This window comes from Pipra filicauda, unplaced genomic scaffold, assembly GCF_003945595.2.
Source record: "Pipra filicauda isolate LSUMZ 115617 unplaced genomic scaffold, ASM394559v2 scaffold75_size2874737_pilon, whole genome shotgun sequence".
Taxonomy (NCBI): Eukaryota; Metazoa; Chordata; class Aves; order Passeriformes; family Pipridae; genus Pipra; species Pipra filicauda.
In genome coordinates this window covers 2,817,557-2,830,615 of record NW_024104931.1, presented here as the reverse complement: position 1 = coordinate 2,830,615, position 13,059 = coordinate 2,817,557, and the positions used below count along the sequence as shown (strand labels likewise).

Genomic DNA, 13,059 nt, shown 5'->3' with positions numbered 1-13,059 from the left:
GTACTGAGGATATCACAAAGGCATTACAAGGCAACAAACGCAGTTCCTTGCAGTTATAAAGCACATATATTCAGAGTGCCTTTTGACTGAATATATACATCTATGGACAAAAAAGTTATAATGAGTGGTAAGGATCTCAATATAAATCCACAGAAGTGAGAGACTTTGAAATTGTTCTTGAATATTTTTTCTCTTCCCTTACAAGCCCCACTGTGGTTGCACTGTCCTTACTGGAGCTAGCACAACATCTCACGAGCATCTTGGGAATTGTTTCAATGCTAGAATAGAAGTTACCCCATGGAAGGTAAGGAAAGGATTATAAAATGGAGGATACATAAAAGCCTAATACAGTAGAATAATCCAGCATTTATGCAACAACAGTAGCCTTCTGCTCTGACACCCAGTCATTATGGAGAGATACAAAGGAGCTAATCACATAAAGCCCAAGCCTGTGTTTCAAGAGTAGGACTGTGAACAGCATCTCCCACAGACATAGCTGCCTGGGCCAGCCATAAAGGGAATAGTGTTACGAGTGGATTGATGGCTAGTAGAAAATGAACTTCTCACACAAATGCCTTTAGCAAAGTTAACATTCTTCAGATCACATTAGTGAAGATTTTACTATAAAATTAATGAGAAAAATTGAAATGGATGTGAAAGTATTGCATGAAAATTTTTGCTAAATTCAGAAGGAGTATTTTTTCCTGCAGTTTGGAGACTATTTGGTAAATGTTATGATAGTCACTGAATATGATGCCTTAAGATTTTTAGGCATTTTGTAGATTTTAATATAGTTGTATAGTTTTCTTTCACCTTAGACACTTTAGACAGTTACTAAAGTATTTTCTCACGGTTTGTGCAACATTCCAATGAATTTCTGTTTAACAGTCTTTCCAAGGACAGATATTGGGATATGCACCTGGACCAGAATAATAAGGTATATCGTAGACAAAACAAGATAGAGGGTCCAGAACCCTTGGAGGAGCTCCAACAGTTCTGAGGGTGGTACCAGGGGCAAGAGTGGTCTTAGGGTTGATGTACCCACTAGAAATGGTAATTAGTTAAAGTTATAAAAGTGTGAGACTTCTGTGTGTGTGTGTGTGTGTGCACCTATATACTCCATGCACCTGAAAGCTTTCATTAAAGAACTGCTCTCTACCTTATCTATACTAATATTATTTGGAGATTTTTTTCTCCCATTTTAGGCATCAAATAGATGAGGTCCAAAACAGACCCGATTTCTAACATCTTTCACTTTATATTATGAAATCATAAGAATTATTCTGATGTTTTGATTTTCTTAAAGTCTTTGACTATTCAAGATCTAGCAAGGATTAAAAGCATTAAAACGCTGCAGTAAAGACTTTCTCCTAATGTGTTTATCATTCCTGGGAATCATCATTACTATAGGAAAATCTGTTCTCAGCAGTTATCCAGCATTTCACTGCAGACTCAGAAGGTCTGGACAGGTCAAAATCCATCAACACATTTGAGTTGTTTTAAGCAAACCTTCAAAGATGTAATCATCATCAAACATCTTCACTAAAACAAAAAAGAAATCTGTGCTGATACCTGCACTTGAGACAGCAAAGCATGCAGCACTTATACTACATAGTAAATGATTTTGTAGCATTTCTAATTACCAGTAATTTTGCAACATCTCCCTTTATTGCATACATAATGGACAGATGTCTATTGTCATTCTTAGTAAACTCTGCTGCAAAGATAATAAAATGTGTAGCCCTATGCTCAACATCAGTGTTGTTACCAGCAGGTATATCGCTGCTCATAGACACTATGCCACAAAACACAGAAAAAGCCAGGTTTTCTCAAGGTGTTAGTTGTCCATCCATGAGCAGACACAAACAGGAAGGACTCCTGATTCCAGCCTTTGGGAGAAGAACTGGAATGAGGTATTTCTGTCTTGCTGCAATAAATATTGGGTGCCACTCAACAAAGGAAATGGCTGTTTTGTCCTCCTTACCTGGAAAGGACTCAGGCTACTTCCAGTTCTGAGCAATTAACTTTGGAGGCTTAAAATCTAAACCTCAGTGTCTTTTATTTCAGTCTTAAATGGTCAGAAGTCTCATAACAACCTGTCTTTTCCAATATTATCAGTATATGAAAAAAAAAAACCTAAAAAACCCCCAAAAACAACAACAAAAAAACAAACACCAAAACAAACAAAACCCTAAAAACAAACAAACAAACAAACAAAAAAACCACCAAACTCTAATCAAGTCAATTAAGTAGGAGAAAGCATTAAAAAGTGAGTGATCAACAACATTTGATTTTTACTGGCCTAAAATTATCTGATTTTCAGTTGTCTTTTGCTCTGTGTCCTTCCTGGGCTTTTGTCCTCTGCAGTCCCTGTCACCGTGTTTCAATAGAAGGAAAGCATGCAGAGGTTTTAGGATCCACCAAGTAGACCTCATGCATCTTTTTGAGCCCATGGCATTTCCACTGCAGCTAGAGAAAATAGCTAATTTGAGTACAACACCCAGTCCCCTCCTCTGCTTGTTTGTGTACGTATGGCCAGTCTTCGCGAACGAAGATTTGGGAAAGGTCATTAACCCTTCGAGCCTGCGCAGTGGATTTTTTAGGTGAGACACAGTGTGCGCTGAACTGAGCCCACCCTTTAATCCTAAGGTTCAACTGCCGGGGCCAAGTGAAGCTCGGATGGTGGCAGCGAGGTCCTCAGGACGTAGGTTTGTTTAGAGTGACCGTCTCTTAGATGGATGGCCTTACAGGGCTGACGAGCTCCATCTGCCCGGAGGGGTTCCCTGACCGGGAATCGAACCCGGGCCGCGGCGGTGAGAGTGCCGCATCCTAACCACTAGACCACCAGGGGGCCCCCTTCTGCTTGTTTAATGCCAGGGCTTTAGGTTCCTTTTCCCAAAAGTCCACAAGTTGTGAGGAGGTCCTTTGTAATCACAGCAAAGTGGTACATCATCCTCCATGAGCCAGATCCCAGCTCCTACCTCTGACATCTTAAGTCCAATTAACAGGTAGCTGTAGTGACCTGATGTTGCAACTGATGTCAAATACTTACAAATTGGAAGGCAAAGTGTAAAGAAGACATTAAGTACTTAAAAAAAACACCAAAGATGCTTCACAGTAGCCGCACTAACCCTTCCCAGTCTTCTGCATGTCCACAAGAGCCCTCCAGCCCTTCTTGCTGTCAAGACTTGCAACTCACCCTAATTTCTACTGGGCTCAGTTTGGGAAGGCAGCTCACATGCAACAGGAGGAAGCATCCCATTGCATTGGAAGAATCTTCTTGTCACTTATCTCAAAGCTTGCCCAACGACTCATGATCAGAAAGCATTTGGGGAGCATTCCGAGAGGATTACACATATTTTTGGTCCTTCATTTCAAACTAACTAGCAAAACAGCAGACCTGTTGAAACAAGGTACTCAGAAAAGAGACACGGCGCTGCAGACATTTCCCTGGTACTCTATTATTTCTAAAATAATAGAGTATATCCTATAATAATAGGATGCAAGAATGATTAAATACTACCAACAGAACAGGCACCAAGTTTTTTCCCTAATGACCAGCACATCACAACCCAAGGCTAGCAAACTCAGTACAAAGTCTCAGTGTGCACTTGCAATTATAACTTCCACTTCATTGTGCCTGCCCGACCTTTAAGAAAAAGCTACCATTCATTTCAGGGGTCTTTCTGACATGATTAAATCTTTCTCTTCACCATATATAACAGGAATGAAGGAGAGCTCAGGGAGCAGGGGGAGGTGAGACTGTGACCACACTCCAAGGCAGTCAGAGCACCACTTACAGAAGGAATTGTGTCCTGTCTATTAGCTTCCTTTTATTTCTTTGCTTTGTGCCCCTCATCCCTCCCAAACAAGACATTCTCTTTTTTGTTAGTCCAGTAGCCTCAGAGTTTGGCACTGTTAACTCCTTTGCAGCACAGGGAATTCACTTCTGGAGTGCAGCAATACTGAATTATCAGACCAGAATCTCCACATAAGCAATAAAAGAAAACAGGCAAATCAACAAAAGGAGGTAAGCAGATGATGTTATTGCTTTGGATTTCTCCTGAGAAGCAACTACCTCCCTTCTCTGACTTCATGGGGAATGGAGACATTTAGTACAAGTCCTCATTGACAGGCTTCTACGTTTTTATCTTAAAAGTACTTATCCAAGGCATCTAAAGAAGCATGTCATGATAGTTCATTCTATTTGCAAAGCCAACAGTGTTATTTCCTAGCCTGGTGGATAGCCCCACCAGCTACTTCCTTCCAACAGCTGCTCTGGAATCTCTCATTTCAGAAACTCATTCAAATGTTGCTATGTTTATAGCAGCTCCTTAATTTTCACAGTGGCTTAAGAAGGTTCTTCTCACATATGATTTGCAATATTGTCACACTGAGTTAGACTGGTTAGTAGAGAACCATTATGAAAAGATAGCAGAGGACAGAAAGTAAGGATTTAAGAAAATAAATAACTAACAGTGTGTTACCTGGTCAGCACAGCCTGTGGTGGGAGGTGTGAAATGGGAATTTGCTGCTGCTGCCTTTGCTTAGCCTCACAGCCTGGCATTGAGTATGTCTGGCCCACGAACCCCACTGCACTTTCATATCCTCTCAGCACAATCTGGTCTTTTTCATTTCTCACTCCATCTCTTCTATGAAATTTCAATTACCCCAAGGAGAAACTACTATTACTATTAGAAATTATGACACTTTAAGACAGATAACACCTTTGTCTGCTTACACCACTGCCAATACCAAGTGAATTATTAGGTACTGGAATTGTAAGAATGAATTTGAGGCCTTGGCAGCAGTTCTCTGTTCTGTGCCCTATGAAACTCCAGTCACAGAAAGGTTTCTCTATCTGCGTTGCCTGAGCAGATCACTGCAACCAAAGTCCATGTTGCATCCACTGTAACTGGCTGAATACACAGAGGTGTTACTTCACTGACAAGACAAACTCCCACAAGCTTTAGATAGAGGTAGTTTCCTGCATACTGTGTATTTGTTTTGTTTCACCATGACTAAAAGGAACACAAACCTCTTTTTTAACCGACACAGTCAATTTGCTTTTTGAGTCCATTTAAATGTATAATGGTCCTTCACACGGCAAAGTATAAAACGTATGAGAAATGCAGCATTATAAATGTAGAAATCCTGTACCTGGAAAGTGGGAGATAGACTTTACCATCAATAACAACTGAATCATCTGCTTTTCTTCCTAAAGCAGTACATACGTCCTTTCTATTTTAAGTACTTTAACTAAATGTTAAGTATATGCTTTGCTTTGTGATAAAGAGTGGTTTTCCTGATAGTCACCAAGCATAGAAGATTCTTTATTCAAGTTCCCCTGCCCCTTAACCCTTTATCTTACATCTTGGGCTGTAGGAGTTACACTCCTCTTTTAACAGGACAGAAGTGTAAGAACTAAATAAAGTGAGAGTGATAGATAAGAGATGGCAGACTGGAAAAGCAGGTCAGTAGATGTCCCCTCTTAGAAGATCTAGCCTGCTCCGTCTTCATCCCTCCCCTTACAAGCCAGCCTGGCTGCCCCTGTCCCGTGGCAGCTCATTAGTCACAATGCAGCAGTGCCACTGTGGCATGGCAGCATCTCTCACTTTGATTCCATTCTCAGTCTACATCTCAACTTTTCTCCTTCCAACAGTATTTGGATCACAGGCCAGTTGAAGTCAGGACTTGCAATAGTCCTTGGGTGTCAGCCCAGGAGAATTAAAAGTATTATCGTTAGTAGCCTGCAGCGCTTCTGTTCACTAAGGCAAAATGTGACATCAGTTGTCTGACATCAAGCAGTTGTATCAGAGCAGTATGAGCCTGCTATGTAACACCACAATAAATGCTCCGGAGTCAAATCCACTTCAATTTGTACAACTTTTTTTATTTCTCCAGTCTCAAATATTTATTCCCTGTGAGCCGCTTCTTGCGTTGCCGAGGAACATCGGGCATTACGGCCATGTTTCGCCTGACACTGGCACTAAACAAGTAATGGGTCTATAGTTTCTGATTATGGACAAAATGAGTTTCTCAGGATTAGGACCTTTGCATACATCTTTTATGTTGTCCTAACTACATTATCACAGTTTTGTTTACCTTAAATACACTCTGAATCTAAAATATATTTATCATGACCTCAAGTTCCCACACTAGACATTCATTCATAAATGTATCCTTCTAATTCAGACTGATGCTCGTCACAACACAGTCAAGTTATGGATCTTAAGCCAGACTTGAGATTCATTTCTCACAAATTAAAATGCTTACATGCCTTTAACCTACTGATTTCTTTTCACTGACAATAAAAGAAGTAAAAGCTAACACCGTAGATATCTAAAGGTACATGAGATGAATCCTGTTCTTTATGTCACTGTTTAGCTTTGGATTCTCTTCTGTGAGCCAGGTCCAGGAGATGAACATGAGACAGAGTTCAGAAACTCCTGAATCACAGAGCTGGTCAGTGTTGATGGTTCACTGGCAACTTAGGGCAGCATGCTACGACTTGCTGGCTGTGAGTAGCTTTATGAAAAATCACAGATCTTGTGCTGTAAAACCTAAAAATCCCATAAAGTCTATTAAAGAATTTTGGTCATTAACAAAAACTTTCTACAAAGAAGAAAATTCTGTGGAGAGAGAATGAATTACAAAACTCAATTCTGCCTAATATTTTATGCACTGTACCTTACTTACATGCTCTTTCTCATAAGTGGCATGCTACTATGATCAATATTAAAAAATGCATAAGGAGGACACTGAGTGGGAAAAGAGTTGCTCAAATATTTACAACAGAAGCCCAAAAATATCTGAATTTCCAATTCTAAGACGTGTGCTATAACCATGGTGCCAAGCAAGGTGATAGAAAGAAGGGGTTGAAAGCCTTAAGACTCTGCTAATGGTTTACAATTAATTCTTGGGTGTACTGCGAATGCAGTTCAGCCCAAACGCAGTGCCAAATATTAACAGAAAGATTGGTTTCAATATAGGGAGTATTTTCTTTTCTAAGTGATCCTACCTTCATCTTTTTCTTTAAAGTCACTAACCTACCTCATTCTGATGGTGGTAGCAGCATAATAAGGATAACAACAATTAATGGAACCACCTAAATATTTTGAGAAATATATAGTTCAGATATCTTACATTAGTAAATTCCTTTCCATGTGGTCTACAACACACAAAGTTTTGCCTGCCTACCAGCACTTGGGCCTCATATCTCCAATTATATGTCTTTAAATCACCATTCAGAGTAAGCACAAATAAGATGCAGAAAATCTTCCATCAATCTCCTACAGTTTTACCTTATCAGAGGTGAACTCAGAGATACGCTGTTGTTAGAACTATCTCATTAGCTGCCTTTATTCATAAACAGCCATCAAGGAAATCCTACCATAGACAGAAAAAGAGCAAGACTAGATAGAACTGGGATTCATCATCTGTCCTACGCAAGAAAAATCTCCGTAACTTAAGTTCACACTTGATACTGTTTCCAGAAATTTGTTTGAGACTTCTTACATGCATCTGCATTTTCTGCCTCGGGACACAAACCATACTTAGCCAAAGAAACTCTGGAACCTGAAGACAAGGTCTTCAGAAGGCTTAGGGAGTGAAGTGGCAAAGTAAGTTAATGAAATGAAGGTAGAAAAACTGGGAGGAAACAATCAGGGAAGAAAGTCTTCTGCGTGTAGGGAGTGGACTTTATCACTGGGAAGACCAACAAGGGCAGGGAAAAGTCTCACGAGAACACTGGATTTTGTTCTCTTTCTCAAAGCGCACCTTCAGCTTTGTGTAAATGAGGTCAGAAAATTCAACTTACCTCGCTCACATGTTCTACCCCAATAGCCAGTGCCAGTGCAGTCACAGATGAAGCGGTTCCAGCCATCCTTGCACACTGCATTATTCTTACACGGGTAGCTGTCGCACTGCTTGGTGCTGAGGCGGGAGCAGGAGGACTTGACTCCTGCAGCATTCTGCGCCTCTGCCAGCTGCCGGATGTTCTTGCTTCTTCCATCAATGAACAAGTCTCGGATACAGCCGACATAGCCATAGTTCAGCATTGCTGTCCAGAGCTCTGTGGGAAGGATGAGTCCTGCCCGGTTCTCAGGCAGCCCACCAAGGTACATGTCGCCTTCCAGATCTAGGATCTCGCTCTCCCCGCTAGCGGTGAATGGGGTGCGTCTGCTGTTCACTGATATAGTACCTAAATGAGGAGGATAAGAAGGCATTAATACTTTCAATTACAGTCTCAGTTTAGCTCACTTTTTTCCAGTAACTGAGTGAGGTTTAAGGTTCAGCATAGGAGAGTGAAGATTCCTCCCTATCCAAATGCAATTCCAACAGATATGTTAGCTGTGTGTCTCTCACACAGCTCTGTCTCCTCTTGAACTACAGGTCCTAAGTACTTCCCTGCAGTGACTGAAGATCATGTGTCTGTATCCCAAATTGCATTATAAAGTCAGAATCATAACTGTGCAATGGCTAAATAATATGTAAAAACTGAGCATTATTCAATAGTATTCATCCAGTAAAGCAAAGACTTACTGAGAACATACAGGATTTTGATATAGGACTGGAGAGAAAAAAGATAAGCAAAAGAATAGTAATTCACACTACATAGAGTACCTCCAAACCTGGACCTGAATGATGGAACTAAATAGACATCATCAGGTTTGTAGGCGACATCAACTTGAGGACAATAGTTGATGTATTGGAGGAAGCACTAGGCTACCATTCAGAGAAACCTTTACAAGGTGGATCAAAGGACTGATAGCAATATTTGATGTAAATCAAAAACAAAAAATACAAAGTCCTACACCGGGGTCAGAATAGCCTCACACTCAAGTACAGTTTGCAGACCAACTGGCTAAGGAGCAACTCTGCAGGAAAGGACTTGGAGATGTGGCAGGCAACGATCTGAACAGGAGTCAGCATTGTGCACTTGTGTGACAAGAGACACTGATCACAAGTTGCAGTAAGGTGTCCAGCCAGGACAGGGTTAATTCTTGCAGTAGCCGGGAAGGGGGATCTCACATCATTGCCGGGGTGGGGGAGAGGGGCTCTCTTGCCAGGAGAAGGGGTTCCTTCCAGTCAAGCGTGTTCCTTCCAGTCAAGCGGATGGAGCAGCGGGGCAACAATGGTTCCAAGCCAGAGGGAATGGTGGCATGGTGCTAGTGCCCAGCCAGAGGGAATGGTCAGGGTGGCGTGGTTGCGCTTGGGTCAAGTTCCATGGTGAGCACTTTTGCATGAGAATCACTCTTTTGTACACTTTTGTTACCAATATTGTTGCTGCTACTGTTCATTTTATCCCATTGCTGTTTCCAGTAAATTTTTCTTATCCCAACCCATGACGCTCACCTTTTGTGCCTCCAATTCTCCTCTCCAGTCTGCCACGGGGGGGGAGGGGGAGGGGAAGCGAGCAAGCGGCAGTGTGGTTTGGAGAGCGTGGGTGGGGGCACTAAATTGGGAAGTACTATTCCTAAACCACCACACAAGGGAATCTCCAACTCCATAGAAAAGGACATTTTTCACCACAAGAAGAGTCAAACATGAGAACAGAAACCTCAGAGAAGCTGTGGAATCACCATCCTGACACAACCCTGAAGAAAGTCTAAACTAAACTAGAAATCTCCAGAAGTTTGTTCCAAAGTAAAATATTCTATGATTTTACAAAGAAAGTTTTCTAATTTCCATTTTATAAAGAGGAAAATTGAGGTAGAGAGAGACAAAGGTTATCTCTGAAGAACAGTTATTATTAAAACTTTAGTAGCTTCCATACGCTCCAAGCAATATGTGGGCATACTGCACTGAGACCATTCCTATATATTTCAAGAAATTGTCCCAGCACATAAAATAATCAGAACATATAATACATAAATAAATAAGAATATATGAAACAGATACAGAAAAGCAAATTTATTTGTTAAAGGTCAGACAATGCATCCAAAGAAAAACGGAAAACATAATGCACATCTCTCACATCCCAGAGCAGTGTATTCTTCTGAAGAGTATTTAGCAGCTTTCGTGATAGGGGCATCTGCCCATCAGACACTCATCTAAAAATCAGCAATTCACTCTCCCTAGCTATAAATCATCACATCCAATTGCCTTGTCGTTAAGATAGTCTGTCTTCAGAGACACTTATCCAAGCTTTAAGATTAATTTCACATAATTGCATTTTTATCTACACCCCTAAAATAAGGTGGGAGAGTTAATAGAATTAGCCCTGTTTTGTGTCTCTGTGAGAAAGTATAGACATGTATACGCACTTTTTTCTCAGTTGTAATAGGTGTCCTCTTAAGAGAATGGCACGTACGACACAAACACGAGGGATTTCATGTGTGTGATGTTCAGGAATAATTGAGGAATAATGTCAGAGGCAGCAGAGTGTCAGAAGCAACACAGGCATTACAAATTAAAGGCTCAAAGAGAACAATAGTTATTTGATGAATCATTTTGTAAAAACAAGCTGCAGCACCACAGGCATTTTCTCTTTTACAAAGTAAGAAAAGAGAACACATGACAATACACATACAGTCGCACAGGCAATGTGTCACAGAGCCACGGAACTGCAGTCCCCCTTCCAGCATCTCTGCTGCTACTTCTCAAAAGCAGCCTGCAGAAATACTGGAACACTGAGCTCTACACAGCTGCTACTACAGAGAGAAAAAATATCACCTGCAAAAGCCACAAAGGTAAAGAAACCCCCTAAAGGACAAGAAATGTGGGATACTAAGAAGTATAAAACCTGGAGAAAGATGGTGAGATGATGAATGGAAACAGGCTAGAGAGAAATCGAAACATTCTGCCAGTGTTTTCCACTCTGCAACAATTCTTGTAAGGAGATGGTACTAGTTTGGCTGAACAGCATTTTTAAGACCAACCAGCTAAGAAGGAGAAATTCTGAATTGACCCTAGGAAGAAGCACTTCCATGAGTTGACATCCTTCCCCTCCCTCCCCCCCAAATCCCATATTTGCAACTCTGTTTAGAGTAGATCCAAGTTGATCCAAATCCATCTTGAGAAATCAGAAGCATCCAAGCATTTCCTTTCCAGCGCCTTAGGCACTTTATGCAAGATTAAAGAACTAACAGACCAAAATACCACAGTTACTGAGGGCAGAGCTGGCATACAAAGCAGTGCATTGATGCAACTGTACATTAAACCTTCCAGTAAGATTTTTAGTGTCTGAGTGGGTGGGACATCATGTATGTTGTGTAGCTGATGACCAGCTAAAAATATTGTCTTGTGTAACAAGCTCACGGTTCCCCAGCTAGAAACTGTGACAGGTTTTGTGAACACTTTGTGGGAGCTTTCCCCAAAGACAGAAGGGTTACAGGACACTAGGTGCCCAAGTCCTTGCTACCAGCTTTTGTCAGAGTAGAGAGACAAAAACAGCTTTTCTTGCTCTGGCAGCCAACACAGACCAAAGCATACACAAGGTCTAAGGGGACTAGAGGTGCCAGAGGTTATCTGAGCATGACTGCCAAGCTCCCACAACGCTAGTGCTCCTGCCTTAGTGCATCACAACAGGGAATATGTGGATTTTTAGGCTATTTTACTAAGCTCAGCAGAACCTGAAGTTTTGGATTATCAGAGAAATGGGAAAAAGAACGGGAGAGATGACGCCTAACAAAGGCTTGTCTGTTTTAGTAAAGAAAATCAGAACCTCTAGGTCACTAGCTCATTAAACCCAAATGGCTGTTGTTAGCCTCAATTAAGTAAATTCATTAATTCAGTTTCTAGACGACAGGCATCCACATTGTGGGGAAAAGAAAAATCAAGGTATAACCATTCTCCACTCCACATGTGGGAGAAAAGCCAAGGAATAAACAAGAAGAGATCCAGAACTCCTTTTTCATGTCAATCACAAGTGTCACTGAATAAGAGTGACTGATGCTTGCTAAAGGGTATGATGTAAAGAAATTAATGCCAGTACCCTGGTTTTCTCAAGACACAAGACATCAGTCACTAGGATCATTAACCAAGTATTCATTGTCAGCAGAAAATATACTTTAGAAAAACAAAAAAAAAGGGACCAGAACATACAAACATGTTCCTTCCTATTGAGAAAAGTGTTTCTAATTCAAAATTTGTTACCTCTAATCAATGTCCAGAACATCACAAATCTCCCTGTCAAGTGACAAACAAGTCAGTTCTACGGTTTCGTTCATCAATTAGCAGTGCTGTCTGTCACACCCTCCTAGTTTAAATGCACGTGTCCCTGTTCCTAGGGTTTTACAAACATTCTTTGTGGAGAGCCTAGTGTCATTTCTTTTCTTCTCCCTCTGCAGTTGTCTCTTCAGGGATGAGACAGTCACCAAGTGAGCAAGCAAAACTGAAGTCAGTACTGAATGCAACTAATTGAGTTTATCCTTGGAGGCTAATTAAATTTTAGCAATTCTAAAGAAATCAAAGCTCCACTTATTTATTTATGGCTTCCTTTGTAAAATGTCCCTATCGATGTCTTTAGGAGATAGCAATATATAACCACACATATTAAGTCCCAGTAGAGCACCATGCCAAATACAAAGAAACTACTCACATCATCAAAGAAAAAAATAGCTTCAGGCAAAGACCTGTTCAAACAGCTAGGCCTTGCGTGGTATCTAAAAGTCAGCTCTTTTAAAAACTCAGGGGAAGAAAATTCTAGCAATGTTCTCTGTACTGATGGTATTCAGCAACTGGAAAAATCAAGTTTGGGATCTAAAACTATCATCTGGAGATCACCAGACAACCCAAATCCACTTGCAAATGTAAGCAAAATTTCCTTTGAAGGGAAGGCTTTGAGATCCCAATGGTTCAGAAAAAAAATCGACTACAATTGTTCACATATTCTCAAGATGAAGTTGCAGTATTTGATCATTTTTGTTCTCCACAATTTCAGAGCATATCATGAGTATGTTAGCTTGATATTCAGCACTAGAAACAAACAAAATACCTCTTGGTAATTGCAAGGTAGGTGTATTTTTAGAAATAAACAAAAACACATAATTGAAAATGAGAAGCTGCAAGGCAAGAAAAAGGAACATCCACTGAATGTTGACTCATTAGAATTTG

General features: G+C 40.7%; 1 protein-coding gene and 1 long non-coding RNA gene across 2 annotated transcripts in view; one reads left to right on the top strand and one right to left on the bottom strand.

Moving 5' to 3' along the window:
• NRXN3 (neurexin 3) overlaps positions 1–13,059 on the bottom strand; it is a gene marked incomplete at its 3' end in the record, with an annotated part of 360,826 nt that overhangs the window by 34,649 nt on the left and 313,118 nt on the right. Inside the window, exon 10 of the mRNA XM_039389692.1 lies at positions 7,820–8,203. Coding sequence (XP_039245626.1) covers positions 7,820–8,203 — 384 coding nt within the window. The remainder of the gene's footprint in view (positions 1–7,819; positions 8,204–13,059) is intronic.
• Positions 10,605–12,411, top strand: LOC120324908. Its single transcript, XR_005566599.1, has 2 exons — positions 10,605–10,694; positions 12,294–12,411. It is a non-coding gene; the product is annotated as an uncharacterized LOC120324908 (long non-coding RNA).